We start from the raw sequence: 14,682 nt of genomic DNA on the forward strand, positions 1-14,682 counted from the left end.
TGACCTACAAACCCCGTCCCAGGGCTGGGTGCCTCCCTCAGCACGGGGTTGCCAGCTCTGTGCTCCCAAAGGGCAGCTGTGGGATGGAGGCAGGCAGGATGCAGGGCACAGTGTGCTGGGGCCAGGCTGGGGATGCACTCAGGGAAACGGGCTCCTTGGGAAGGGGGAGCCTCACAGAGGAGCTGCATCACCCTGGCCCTCAAAATGCTGTGAATTAAGGTCATGGGAGTGAGTGACACTAAAGCTGAACTTTAATTAACTTAACTGATGCTTTCCACAAGGAAGAAGGTCCAGTGCTCTCTGTTGGGTGTGTGGGTTTTCCTTCTCTTGACCTGTGAGGTAATTTTTCTTCTTTCCCTAATTTCTCTCTTTTCATTCCTGCATGCTTTCTCTCCGATTAAGTCACACAAGCGCCTCTCCAAAGTAAGCCTTCTTTTTTCTCTCCTGTCCCCCACTGTAGAGCTGTCCCATCATTCAGGAGCCCTCCCCTGGTGCTGAGTGCTGACCCCAGGCAGGCATTCTCTTGTGAGAATGTCAGCAGGAGCTCAGCCCCTGCCTGTAGCTGAAGCTGGGTTCACTGACATCACTGGGATCTTGCTGATATTTGCTCACACAGACTGAGAGCTGGCCTGTTCATCACACCCCCTCAGCTGCTCCCAAATCATCTCAGCTTTAAGTTCTGCTTCCCCCTCTCTCTTGAAGTGAGCTGCTGTCTTTGCCACAGAGAAATCCTCTGGAGATGAGCAGAACCACGATCCCTTCTCTTTCCTGTCTTCTTCCTCCATGATATCAGAAACAAGAATTGTTCTCCATTATTTCTTCCCAGCTTTTCATTATGAATAGCATTTTTGTGGCCAGTGATCTCAGCTTACTGCCCTTGCACGCTCTCCTGTGTGATGTAAATATTAAAGATCCGTGATGTCAAATGGACCCAGCTTGAACCTGGTAGAACAGACCTGTCCCAAATGAATTGTGAGAATTCATGGGCTCGCTCTGAGAGGTGATAAGTGGAAGATCCCTCTGTGGGTGCTTGAATTGGAGATAAGATCATTTGGGATTTGATCTCACACCTTTGTGCTACCCTCAGAAGGGTGGAAAAATCAGAAACACAGGTGGGATGTTGCTGGAGAAAGTGCCAGGCTGTTGGCATTTCCACTTAATGAAAGCAGAATGGCTTGGATGGCTTGACAGAAATCCACAAAATCCTTGTCTTGGCCTTTGCCCAGTGGATGCCTCAGATTTCCTTCTAGGCAAGTTCTCAGAGAGAAAAACTGGCTCACTGTCTTCCCTTGGTCATGGTCCCTGTGACCAGCCTGACCTTGCATGGTTTGCTGGTGTCTGCTGGAAGCTTCTTGACATCTTTTTTTTAGACAGATTGTCTTGTGCTTGGTATCTGTAGCTGGGATAACTGCAAAGGAGCACTGTGGGACTAAAGTCTCAAGGTGAGGTGTGAAAGAAGTGCTGTGGAAGGTCTGGAGTAGCAGAGTCCTGACAGGATTGCTGGTGAGTAGAGGTGTGGGGCAGGACAGGCTGTGTGAGCTGGAGGTGCAGAGGGTTTGAGGAGAGGGATTGGTGGGAAGAAGCCTGGAACAGAGGGATGTCTGTGCATAATGTGTGTGCAGTGGTGCTGGGAGGTGCCTGCAGCCAGCCCCTGCTTCTGTGGGAGGGAAAAACCCAACCACTGTGAGAAACTGGAGCTCAGATGAGTTCAGAGGGAAGGGGATCCCAGGCAGGACCCCCTGTCAGAGCCTCACACAGAATATTCTGAGTTGGACCCATGAGGATCATGGTTGTGCAGCCTGGAGCTCTGTTCTGTGCTCCACAAGCTCCTTCTGGCACAAATGAAGAATTTTCAGCCATTAAACCCCCTGCTCCTCCCCATGCAGATGATTCTGTTGTCTGCTCATACAGGGAGAGGTTAGGAACAAAAACAACTTGAGGGCAAAAATTTTAAACTCTCCTTTCTCAGCCTCTTCTCCTCCCCACCCATCTCCAGCAGGAAGAATAATTTGGTTTCCCAACCTGGCTAATGAGGTGGAACAGCCTGAGCCCATGAGTTTGCTGCTGTGTTGGTACAATGGCTGACAGATCTGCTTGAGTTCCCTGCCCTCTTTTGTCCATGCTGTTCTGTCGTGCTGCAGCTCTGCCATCAGAGGGAGTGCTCTACCAGGAGTTTTTAAGCACTGGAATTGCATCCCGAGGGAATTTCCTGGAGCTCTCTTTGCCACCCTGACCCCACCACTGTGCCAAAGGCTGAGTCAGCCTTAGGCTTTTCTGGGGCATCTTTCCAAACTCAGGAAAAACCCATCTCTTTGCTAGCAGTCAATGGTGAAATATATATATTTTTAACTATTTTGCTCTTGCCCGATGATAAAAGTGGTTTCCTTCAGATTCTTCCCAATGCCTGTAGCTAATGGTGAATGCTGAGGATTAATATTAAGTTAGGGGGAAAATATGAGTGTTGGCGCAGGTCCTGGGGAGTGTGGAACAGTTTATGTTGGGAGGGATCTCAGGAGATTTCTCACCCAAGCCCCTGCTCAATGCAGGCTTAAATCAGCTTGGTCTAAGCCCTCATCCAGCCACATTTTGCCAGGCTGGAGGTGCCACAGCCTGGCCAGGCCCCTGCTCCAGTGCTTAACCACTCTTGTGAACAGGCTTCTTCCTCTTCTCCAAATAGACTGTCCCCTACTGCAGCTCATGACTGTTGCACCTTGTCCTTCCAGTGTGCCACAAGGGGAAGAGTTTGGCTGTGTCTTCTCATTCACCCCAAACCCCCTTTAGGTAGTAGGTAGTGAAATTGTGATAATTTGGGGCTGGGGTGAGGGTTTGGGGAATAAATTCCATCAGTTTCCTGGAGTTTTGGCCATTTAGAAGCAGCATAGCTTTTGCAGGTGCACAGATCAGGAGAGAGGGCTCTGGAATCTGTCCCAAGCTCTGGTTCTGTGCCTCTGCCTGCCCAGGTGTGGAAGGGATTTGGGGATGCTCCTGGAGCTCTGTGCAATGCCATTCACCTGGCCAAAGGTTTCTGTTCCCCTGGGAGCAGCAGGGAGTGAGTTGTGATGCTGCTGCCAGTGATGCTGAGAGGCAGAAGCTCAGTTTGGGTGGAGTTGTCAGGGTGGAGTTCTGTGTGACCTGAGTGCCCTGCAGGGCTGTAACCTTCCCTAGCAATGCACACAGATGGGAGTCACTAAACCATGGCTGCTTAGAGACAACAATTACAAGCTTAGGGAAAATATTCCATTTTTCACATTCCTCCAAAGCTCTTACTGATTACAGCCCCCTTGGAACCATGAGCTCTGCTCTGTGCTCCTGTAGCATCATCTCTGCAAACCAATCCCATCTTCTCCCTGTCTGTGTGCAGCCCTCTCCTTCTCTTACTTATTTATTTTCTCTTTTCAGTTCTAATGCTTTTGGTTTCTTTTTCCAGTATGACAGACTTAACCTGCTCAAAGTAAGAATATGTTTTTCCTTTTTCTTTCTTTTCCCCACCCCCCTCTCCATTTTACTGTCTCTTGATTTTCACAGTTCACATCTCCCTCTCAGTGAGTTCAAAAAAAATAGAGGAGAGATTTAAGGACTGAGTTTTTTTTTTGTTTTGGATTTTGAACTTAGTGGAAAAGATGAGGTTTGAGTGGTGGTATAATTAAGGATGTTGGTAAAAATTACAGGTATCAGTGTAATTATGGATGTCAGCATAATTTTTTTTGTGTGGAGAGCTTAAGGAAGAACCTGCAGAGCTCCTTTAGAAAGGACTCTTGATTCAGGGAAATTCGAATGTGAGGAGGGAAGAAAAAAAGTAATTCCTGCAATGAATGCAGCAGAGAGGACTGAAACCCTGTTGGGCTGTGCTGACACCACAGCATGGGCACCCTGACTGAGCAGGCACAGTGACAGCAGTGCCTCTCTTGTGTCTGTGCCAATTCTAGTTTGATTATGAGGGTTTTTTTGCCCAGGAATTTCTGAGTTACGCCTTTTGCTCATTAAGGCAGACAGATGGCAAAACAAATCTGCAGGAAAATCACTCCATCTCAGGCCCTGTGCTCCTGAGGACAAGGTGCTGTGTGCAGGGTTCAGATTAATTACCCTGCTGCTTTTTTTAGTGTCAACTGGGTTGCGTAAGGCTTTTTTCCACGTCCTACTTGCAGAGAGGGATGACTTCAACCAGATCCTTTATGAATGGATCAGGTATGGCCAAGTATGGAAAAGAGTGGGAAGAAAGAGGAAATTCCTCTGGTTGGAGGAATGAGTGTGAGATATGAGCCATACTCTATTCAGTCCCTCAGCTCATCTCCTTTCCCCAGGATTTGGTGGGAAAAAGGGGTGTTCCTCTTTTTAATAAAATTTTGTGTTTTAGCCTGTGTGCTGTATTACTGTGGGGCTTTTCATTAGAGACTGGGAGCTCTGCTATGGATCCTGATCCAAAAGTGGGATCCAGTGAGGTTTTGTGGCTGGAGTGGCTCACAGGGAGCTCAGAGCAGGAAGATCCAGGGGTGGGAACAGAGCACTTTCTGTGTCCTCACAGAAATCTCTGGTCCAATCTGACCTCATGGACACTTCTCCTCCTTTCCTGTGGCAGAACATCCTGTGTGTCCTTGATGGGCAGGCAGCTTCTGTGGCCCTGTGAATATTCCAGGGAATTCCCAGTGAAACTCCCACAGCACAGAATGTTTCCCTTCCCATTCCAAACTGGCTGCAAAGCCTGGAAAATTCTCCAAGGTCAGAAGCAAGATGGCTTCAAAGGAGGAAAGGCAGTGAACTATTGCTGCTGTCCTTGTGTGTCATCCTCAGCTCCCACCAATGGATGGGTTTGGGAGAGGGGGACAGCACAGCTGGAGCTCCAGTGGCCCCAGGCTTCACTGCCTTGAGGCAAATCCCCGCATAAATGGGGATTGCTGTGTGTCCTGGCAGCTCTGCCCAGTGTCCTGTGTGTGAGAGCCAGCCTGGTGCATTTCTTCCTCTCCCTGTGCAGATAAATCTCACCCCCAGCTGAAAATTGCCAAGCGTGACTTTCCAAGCTGAGCCAGCTCTTTTGTGTGCTCCAGTGTGACGTGTGGCCTGTCCTCTCCAACCATCTGAAATGCCATGATAAGGACAAAAAAAAAAAAAATAAAAAACACAATCACATGTGCAGATGATGCAAAGCACTGTGCACTGAAATGCTGAAAAAAAAAAAAATCCCAGCCTTTTTTTTTTCCTTGCTTAGCTTCTCTAGCGATTTTCTACACTTTTCCTGGCTCTGTGTGTGTGTGTGTGCCTCCTTTTTAAAGTTCAAAACACCCTTGGAACATTTGCCTTTTGTGAGCAAAGCTGTGTCCCTGCCCTTAGCAGTGCTTTAAGGGCTGTTCAGGGCAATGTGAGTTGGAAGAATGAAGCCCCTAAAGAGGTGGCTGGCAATGATGGTGATGATGATGGTGATGATGATGGTGATGAGCTCCTCTGTTGCTGGCTGGCACTGCTGGTCTGCAGACAAGGTGGCAGCATGTCTGTGTGTGTGTGCATGTGGACATGCACACCTTGGCCTGAACTGTCTCCTGTTCCAGGCTCCTGCTGCTGGATTTGTCCCTTGCTCCTGTAACTGGGGATAACTGTGTTAGACCACACTGTGAAATCATTGAAATCTTCTGTTTAATCCCACTTTCACTTCACTAATGATCCAAACCAGATTGGACCTGCTTTCTCTGTCCCTCTTTCTTTTTGATCCTAAGATCTCTGTGCTAACTAATGCTTCTCTTTTATTTTGTCCTTACAGAAAAGCCAGAGTTGGTATAATGTAAGTACTCCTGTTTCTCTTGTCCCTGGGTGGCTGTGGGCTGGGTGGGGGGAAGGTGCAAAGGGGCTTTGCAGTGGCACTGGGGCACTCTGACCATTTCCAGGAGGAGGAGGAGGTGGAAATGGCTCAGCACTGGCAAAGGAGGGCTGACATCCTGAGCAGAGGGATGCCAGGGTCAGAGAGCAGAAGCTTTGTCCTTTGAGTCACTGTGGTGATGCTCCCCACATCCTGCACCCCTGGTTTCTCACAGGGAGGCTGGGATGTGGTGACACTGGTGACAAACAGAGCTGCCACCCTGCAAACCCTTTGCATCTTTCAGGGAGGTGTGGGGGCAACAGAGGAATTATTTTCTGCGACCCCAGAGAAACACCAACCACCCTTTGCTTCTGCCTCAGTGTTCTTTTTGTTCCCTGCTCCAGGCACAAAGCTGTGTCACCTGTGCACGGTCAGGGCCCCACCCTGCAGGCTCTGAAGTAGCCATAGGCAAATGCAGCAGCCATCCCCAGCCAGGCACAATTCCTGCCCTCCTGCAAAATCAGAGTGGGGGCAGCAGGATGTGTGGTTCTGGCTGAAGCAGCGAGGTCAGGTGTGACAGAGGGGAGAGGCAGGGTAGGAACCTGCTGGGGGTGAGCAGCATTGGGTGTAGCACGGGCAGGAAGAGATTTGGGACAGGCAGTGGCTTCAAGAATAAAATACAAACCAAGGTGGGCCAAAGTGTGGCAGATAAGGACTGTGAGCAGATGTCCCAGCCTGACCTGGCTGCTGCCAAACCCTGGCTCTGTCACCAGGCTAGAGGTGACTTTTTGGCTCTCACTGCTTCTGCCTGTAGCTGCTGACTCCATTCCCTGCTGCATGATGCTCTGCTGTGCTCTGCTTCTATGGGTCTCTTGTGTTTTCATGTCCTCTCTATCTTATCTTTCTGTTCTCTTGTTTTTCCTCCATATATTTTCAGCATGAGAGACAGTACATCCGGAGAGTAAGCACTGGCTGCATTTTTTTGTGGTTTTCCCCACCCCACTCCATTATTTTCCTTTGTAAACAAAACAAAACAAACCCATTTTCTAGTTAGCAGAGACACTCTGGCCAGATAAAAGCAGCAGTGTGAGAATATGGATGAGCCACAGACTCCAGGAAGTCAGTCAGTCCTACTTGGCAGTGTCATTTCCATTAAAAATTTGCTAATGCATCCCCCTGATTGAGTTTCCCTTCTTTGCCAGCTCCTTCCAGGCAGGATTTTTCTGCCATTTGGACATTCTGATTCCTCCATTCCTCTCCCCTCTGAGAGCATCTCTAGAAATGAATCTGTGGAATCTTGCCGCTTCATGAAGCCTCACAATTTCCTTTGCTCACTTTCCCCCACTCTCATTTTACACAAACCCCACCATGCCAGAGCAAACTCCCTCCACATTCTGAGAGCCAGCTCAGGAGCCCTGGGTGCCAGGCACTGTGCAAACCCAACCCAAAAGATAATCCCTGCCTCGAAGATCTGCAGGGCATCACCAGCTTTCTTCACTTTTCTGCTGCTTTTAACTGGTCTTTTTGTCTCTGGAGCACTTCATTCCTCTTTGCCAGTTGGAACAACCTTTCCTTTCCCCTCTCCTGGATTCCTTTTTCTCTGTTGTTTTGGTTATTTATTTTTTTTTTTCTTAAGATGCCACCAACTCCTCCTGGCTTGTGTGTTCTCCTTTCGATCCCACCAGTGTTTTTTTGGGATTGCCATCCCTGTCCCGTGGAGAAGTGGGAGGAAAGGGGTGAAGTGGGGTCATGGATTGGTTTGGCACATCTGCCCCTGTCTCTGGTTGTGCTTTCTCTTCTTGGCTTGGCAGAGGACAAATGCAAAGTGGTGCAGGAGCACTGTGAGACTGAGAAGAGAACCCCAGTTTAGGACTAAATGCACTCAGACTTTTGGGGTTTGCTTTGTGTTCTTGTCCTCCTGGTGGAAGAGGAGAAAGTCAATGGAAAAGGAAGAGTTCCTAAGTTGCTTCTCATGCTTTTAGTGAGGAATTGAAGACTTTGGTTTGGAAATATTGTTTTTTAGGGGGAAAAAATCTGTTGGTCACTTGTGGTTTAGCCATCAGTTGTGTTTGCTTTGGGCTGTGTGTCTGCATGGTGAATTATTGTTAATTAATTCTTTTTAAATAATTTATAAAAATAGACATCAGACCTTAAAACTGAACTTTCTTTGTAGCTTTGTATGCTGGAACAGAGACATGCCTTACTCTGTACCCCTGAGGTGCTCAGGGAGGTGGGAGATTTGTGTTTTGTTTCCCTGAGGACACCAAGGAGGAGCTGCTCTGTCTGTGGGTGTCAGGAGCTCCACACTTGGGAGAAGGCATTTGTCACCCAGCAGATGTTATTAAAAGTGAGAGACAAATGGAGATGTTTTGCTGCCAGGGATAAAATCTCTCTCCTTTTCTCTGGGTTTTGTGCAAGGGGCCCCATTTCTGAGCATGGAGCGCTCTCATTTCTGTGTCACCATTGAGGGCCTGAGCCTGGCAAATCTGCCATGATTTTCCTGCCTCATTCTGTCTCACTCGGGATGTGAATCCTTCCACTTCCCTGTTCCTAAATCAGGGTGTGTGTCTCAATATCCTGCAGCATTTCTGCTGCTCTGTAGCAAGGCTTGCCTCTTAAATTCAGCACCAGGCATCAGGAGAAGCCAGAGGATGTTCTGGAAATGAGAATGAATAAGATGATCTTGAAAAGTTAGAGAAAACACAGCTGACACCAGGGAAGAGGTGAGGATTAAATCCATGAGGTTTTCACTTTAGCATTTACACTCCAAGGTCTGGCTTGCTCTGTATTCCTTTATTTTTATCTATCACGTGCCTGAATATTTTTCTTCTTCCTGTAACTGACCTGAGCAGGAAAAAGACACCAATTGTCTCTTTCAGGTGTTCCTAAATATTAGAAATCCTTTCTGTCCCAGTCAGTCTGGGCAGATCAATAGGAGCCCACTGGTGTTTGGGAGAGCAAAGTCTGGACTGAGGATTGCAGGGAGTGGGGCAGGAGCCCTGCTCCTGCAGCTCTGCAAACAAATGTGTGCACACAGGGCAGCCCTCAGCCTGGCAGGACAAAGACAAACCCAAAATGCCAGTGGGGAGGCAGGGAAAGGGGAGAGCCCAGAGTTCTCCTTTGGGAAAATGCAGGGAAAGCTCCTGCAGGAGGAGCTGGCTGAGGATCTGCCCTGGATTGTGGTGCTGCAAAGGGAACTCTGAGCAGCTCTTGAGCTTCTCAAGAATAACCAGACATCACAAGGGTGATAAGGAATCAGCCCTGGCTGGTCTCAGAGTGCTGTGTTTTTTCTTGTGGATACCACAGTGGAGGGGAAACTCAGCTACTGGACAGAGTAAAATGTTCCCTATAAAGGCAAAGGGGAATTGTGCCTCACTTTAGGGAGAACATCAGGAACAGCTTTCCCAGGCTGAGCCTCCCTCAGCAGCAGCAATCAGGGGAACAGAGTTTAACTCAAAAATCCAGGCCTGATGGGTGAGCAGGTGTTGAAGAGCCCTTTTCTCTTAAATCAGCACAATCATCTTTTAACTCCCAGTAACCATTTCATCAAATTATTTCTGGATCAGTGTTAACTCCCTGCCTTTCAGGTACTTTTCATCCTGCCAGATTTTCCTTGATTTTCAACATGTGGATTACCAGCCTGGCTGAATTGCTGGGTTGTAGGCACTAAATTAGCAGTGAACTTTTGGTGCAAACTCATGTGATGATGAACTCAGATGGCAAGTGATTGCTTTAAAGCATCTTCCTCTGCTTTTCATTTGCTTTTAAAGGGGGAAAAAGGAAAAAGATGGAAAATCAGAGTGACCAGAATGGGTTTAGAGGAGGTGCTGTGGGACAGGTGGCCACTTCCTTTGCTGGTTTTTCATATCAGTGGGGTCTAAACTCTCCCACACAAGCAGGGAACGTGTTCTGTTTATTCCAGAATAAATTTCCAGAAGCAGTGTAAATCCCAGAAATCCATCAGCCATGAAAATTGGATGGGGTTTTCCTTCCCCCCTCTCCTCTGTGCCTCCTGCCATCTCTGCTCCCTGTTTTCTGTGCTGCCCAAGACTCAACATTCCTGTTGTATCCTGTCCCATCCCCCAGCAGTATTTGCCTGAGGTTTCCCATGGGGGACTTGTCTGTGTGTGACAGCGAGATGCCACCACGGGGAGTGACCCTGGTGTCCCCATGTCCCTCACCTGGGCAGTGCCATCCTGTCCTGTCTCTCTGTTTGCAGTGGAGTTAATGTTTGCTGCCTCCAGATCAGCTCTTCCCATCACTGCTGGCACTCATCTCTGCAAAGGCAGGTGGCTGGGGGTGGTTTTTTATTTTTAATTCAATCCCATTTGAAGTTTCCAGCCAAGAGGGTCACTCAGTAAAGTGGCTGTAATGGCAATTCTTTGTCCTTCACAGGCTACAGAATGCCTTTTTTTTAATCCTTCATCTTGGGGTGCACTGCTACAGTGGTAGGTGGAGAGACCTCTGTGCTCCCAGCAGCAGCAATGATTTTGGGGTGCAGCTGAGCAGCCAGAGCTTGGCAGGGAACAAACTGCACCTCTGCAGAGGCTGGGTTAGTTGATTGATGCTTTTCTGAGATCTGTGTGCCCAGTTCTACAAGAATAAGGAGTTTATTTCAGTGTTTGCTCACAGCTGAGCAGATCTGGCACCCTACTTTTACCTGGGCACTTTTACACCTGAGCAGGGAGATGGGGAGGCTGGGACTCAGGGCAGAGGGACAGGGAATTCCAGCACCCCCAGCAGTCTCCTGGACATGCAGGGAGTTCATTCCCTTAACTTCCAAAGTGGCCTGACTAAGGAATGAATCCTATTTTTGGGGGGAACAAGAGTGGGCTCAGAGTTGCACCCAGGAGTGGTGCAGCCCCTCAGATTTCTACCTGTATCTCCCACAGCTGGTTCCTCCAACCACCTCCTTTATTTTTATCTATCACATGCCTGAACATTTTTCTTCTTCCTTTAACCGACCTGAGCAGTGAAGACACCAATTGTCTCTTTCAGGTGTTCCTAAATATTAGAATACTAATTATTAGAATAGTAGAAATAGTATTGAATAGGAATATATATATATATATATATATATAATAGGAATAGGAATAGGAATATTTGCTGTCCCAGTCAGATCAGCAGGAGCCCACCTGTGTTTGGCAGAGCAAAATCTGCACTGAGGGTTGCAGGGCCCCACATCCCAGTGTCTCCTCACGCCTGCCTGCCCCAGCACACTCTGTCCAGCAACTTTCCATTACAGGAAACATCTGCTGGGAGGCAGGGCTGGGTTACTGCAGGGCATTGGCCGCCAGAATTCCCCAGCTCCAGTCACTCCAGGCATGTGCGAGTCATTTTGGGATGTTCCCCACCCGCCCCTTCCATGAGAAACACTCAGAGAGAGGCTTTGAGAGCAGAGAGGGACTGCAGGAGAGCCCAGAAGCTCTCTGAGCTCTCAGAATCGCTGCTTTGCTGATCCAAAGAGGGGAGAAGCTGAGCTGGAGCTCTTTGCCTTCTGTCGGGTCCTGGAAGCCGCGTGAGTCGCAGCGGGGCCGGAGCTGGCTGGGGCTGGGGCTGGCACTGCTGGGCTGCGCTGGGGCTCCTGCAGGGGATGCCCACTGAGAGCGAGCACAGGGGGTGCCTGCCAGCACTGCCACCCCCATGAGCCTCCCTGGGAAAAGTCCTCTGCAGGGCAAATCCTGGCTCAGACCCTCAGGGGCTGCCCCAGGCCGGCTGGATGTGGGCAGGAGAGCAGGGGAAGGCACCTGAACCCTGCCCAGCTGCTGCAGCTCTCTCGACTTTGGACACAAACAAGGAGCAGTGGGAGCAGGAGAAGCAGAGTTTGGCCACGGGGAGCTGTGCCAGTGCTGGGGGAAGGAGATGGATTCCCTGCTGGAGTGTGGCTCCCTCTGGGATCTGTTCCTGCACCAAGAGCTGCCGTGGCTGCGCTGCGAGCTGGAGGGACTTGTGGACTTGTCTCAAGGAAATGGCAGCCCTGGATCTGATGAAATCCCAGCTGTGAGTGTCCCTGAACTGAGCTGTGTGCACCTGGCAGGGCTGCTGGGGCTGAGCAGAGCCTCTGCTAGGGCAGGGTTTAGCTCCTGCTGACTTGGGCTGCACTGAGCCCAGAGCTCAGCCTGCAGGGACTACAGTCCCTGTTCCCCACTCCATCCCCATCCTGTCTGCTAGTTCCTAGAAATCTTGGCCTTGGGCTCTTGCTGGAGCCCATCTCAGACCAAGATCTTTTCCAGATGTTCAGGCTGGGAACTTGGTGAGTAAAATTCATCTTTCTGTCATCTGCTGGTTGGCAGGTTTTACTCAGAGTGAGATCCCTTCCTCTGGGCCCACAGGGCTGGAGCCAGTGTTGGAATATTCTGTTTTCAGTCCACTGAGTTGCTGTGAGGAGCAGGGAGTGCTTTTGGGGTGAGGGTTTGTCTGTGATTTGACAGCCAAATCTGTCATCAAATCTGCTGTGATCTGACAGCATTTGGCAGTGCTGTGAGGCTAATTCTGAATGAACTCTATATTCCTCCCACCCCTGTGACTCCACCACCATTCTTAAGCAGAAACTGCCTTCTCTAATCTCAGATTTTTGGGGTTCTTGCTAGGAGATTTTCACATTTCTGCCCTAGGAGATCCGTGCCCCTGGAGGAGGATTGTTGGATAAAGAGGGAAAAGGTTGTGCCACAGGTGGCTTCTTCTCTACATTTGTGGGAGAAAGAACATTGCAGATTCTCTGGGAGATGTGAATTTGCACCTGCCTCTGTTGTGAAGCCTTCAGATGTGTTGTGGCTGTGGGGAGCAGCTGGCACAGGGTGGGAGGTGTGGACAGTCACCCCAAAAACCCCAGAGAGGAGCCTGGTGCCCCTCCAGTCCCTGGCAGATCCTTTTTAGGGCCCCACTCAAGTGTTCTCACCATCCCAGCACCTGGCTGGGTTTGTTTGCTGGGGAGAGGGGTGGGCATGAGGAATCCTGAGCGCTCAGTGACAGATTCCTCAAGCTCCTCTGGCAGGGCCAAATCCCCCATTTTTTGTGCTGAATCATCTGTTTTCTAGGATAAATCCCCCATTTTCAGGGGTAAATCCCCCATTTCCTGGGCTGAATAAATCCCCCGATTTTTTTGTGTTGAATCGTCCATTTTCTAGTGTAATTCTCTCATTTCTGAATCCCCTGTTTTCAGGGGTAAATCCCCCATTTTCTGTTCTGAATCCCCACTTTCTGTGTTGACTCCCCATTTTCTGGGGTGAATCCCCATTTTCTGGGGTGAATCCCCATTTTCTGTGCAGAATCCCCACTTTCTGTGCTGAGTCCCCATTTTCTGTGCTGAGTCCCCATTTTCTGTGCAGAATCCCCATTTTCTGGAGTAGCTGTGCCATTCCTGGGGGTTGGCAGGTGCTGATGCAAGCTGAGCACATGCTGTACCTCAGACAGGCTTTGATGGCAGGCAGAGAGAATTCCTCTGCAGGGAGGGCTGCAGCCTTTCCAGCCTGGATTTGCTCTTCCAAATCAGCTTCTCCTCTTCCTCTCACTCCCTGCCCTAAACCCCAAACCCTCCCACGGCTGGGCTGTGATGGGACCCTGGCCTCAAGCTGTGCCCCCTTCTCCTCCTGCACCCAAGGTGTTCCTGTTTTTCTGGCAGTTTTTCCCTCTCCTCTGTCTGCCTCTCTCTTCACCAGACCCTTTTGTGTTTGCAGGTATTGAGTCCCACGTACAAACAGCGAAATGAGGATTTCAGGAAACTCTTCAAGCAGCTCCCGGACACCGAGCGCCTCATCGTGGGTAAGGCCAGGTCCCTGTGCTGTGCTCTGGGGACATCAGCACAAACCCATCCAGATCTTAATTCTTGGCAGGAAAATTAATCCACAAACACAGGTTTGTCTGCAAAAAGGAGACACAGCAGTTCTGTAGCTTTATTCAGTTAGAGGGAGAGGCCATGGGGCATTTCTCCTGGGGTATCTCAAGTCTTTAGAGGACACAGCCTCCTTTTTATCCCAATTTCCCTGCCACATTTCCCTCTCTCTGTCCCATTGGCTGAGGTATTTAAGGGGTCCAGAATTCCCAAAACCACACCTACTACAAACCTCCTTTTAATGTATACCCCCTCTTTTTTTTTTTTTTTTTTTCTTTTCCTCGTGTCAATCAATGGAATTCCTCTGGAATTTTTGGTTCTTCCCATTGTTTCTTTGATCTCTCAGTATTCAGTCTTATTTATCAACAGACCCACAGTCAGTTTGTAAAGACAAATCTCTCATTCCTTTCATTCTCCAGACATTGCCACTGACAAGCCAGTTTTGTGAGCCTGGAGCAGAGCCCCACTGCCAATGGGTTTTGCATTTTCTGATGGGTTTTCCTCATTTGGTGGGGGATGATGTCATTTTTCCCTCCCTTTTCCCTCCCTTTTTTCTCCCTCTTCCCTCCCTTTCCCCTCCCCTTTCCTTTCCTTCCCCTTTCCCCTGCCTTTTAATTCCCCTTTTCCTTCCCCTTTTCTCTCCCCTTCCCCTTCCCTTTTTCCTCCCTTTTCCCTTCCCTTTTTCCTCCCTTTTTACCCCCTTTCCCCCCCTTTCCCCCCTTTTCCCCAACATCCCTGCTTACACACCACTGCCCTTCCCAAATCCTGTGTCTCACATAACTGGTGATCCCCTCCTGTGGCCCACACTGCTGAGAGCTGCCTGTGCTGGCAGAGGGATGGAAATCATTAGGGATGCTTAAACTGGGGGGAAAATGCACAGTAACACTGGGAGGCAGAAAGGAAAAGACAGATGAAGTCTGGAAACAGCAGATGTGCTGCAGAGGGTCATCAGTCAGGTACAGAGATTGTCTGTGACAAGTCCTGGAGGAAACAGCCCAGTGGCCTCATCTCCTGCTGGCCCTGCCTTTGCCTTGCTGTGCTCAGTGGCTTCTCTTGCTGCTGCTGC

The 14,682-nt window shown here is 49.4% G+C and overlaps 1 protein-coding gene across 8 annotated transcripts in view; it reads left to right on the forward strand.

Moving 5' to 3' along the window:
• GRAMD1B (GRAM domain containing 1B) overlaps positions 1-14,682 on the forward strand; it is a 98,556-nt gene that overhangs the window by 61,024 nt on the left and 22,850 nt on the right. For 7 of the 8 annotated variants that reach the window (XM_056509524.1, XM_056509525.1, XM_056509527.1 and 4 more), the window contains 2 exons: positions 5,750-5,770; positions 13,462-13,546. In XM_056509524.1, coding sequence (XP_056365499.1) covers positions 5,750-5,770; positions 13,462-13,546 — 106 coding nt within the window. The remainder of the gene's footprint in view (positions 1-5,749; positions 5,771-13,461; positions 13,547-14,682) is intronic. The other variant, XM_056509526.1, reaches the window with a different exon arrangement.

The sequence above is a fragment of the Oenanthe melanoleuca genome, chromosome 24, assembly GCF_029582105.1.
Source record: "Oenanthe melanoleuca isolate GR-GAL-2019-014 chromosome 24, OMel1.0, whole genome shotgun sequence".
Classification (NCBI taxonomy): domain Eukaryota; kingdom Metazoa; phylum Chordata; class Aves; order Passeriformes; family Muscicapidae; genus Oenanthe; species Oenanthe melanoleuca.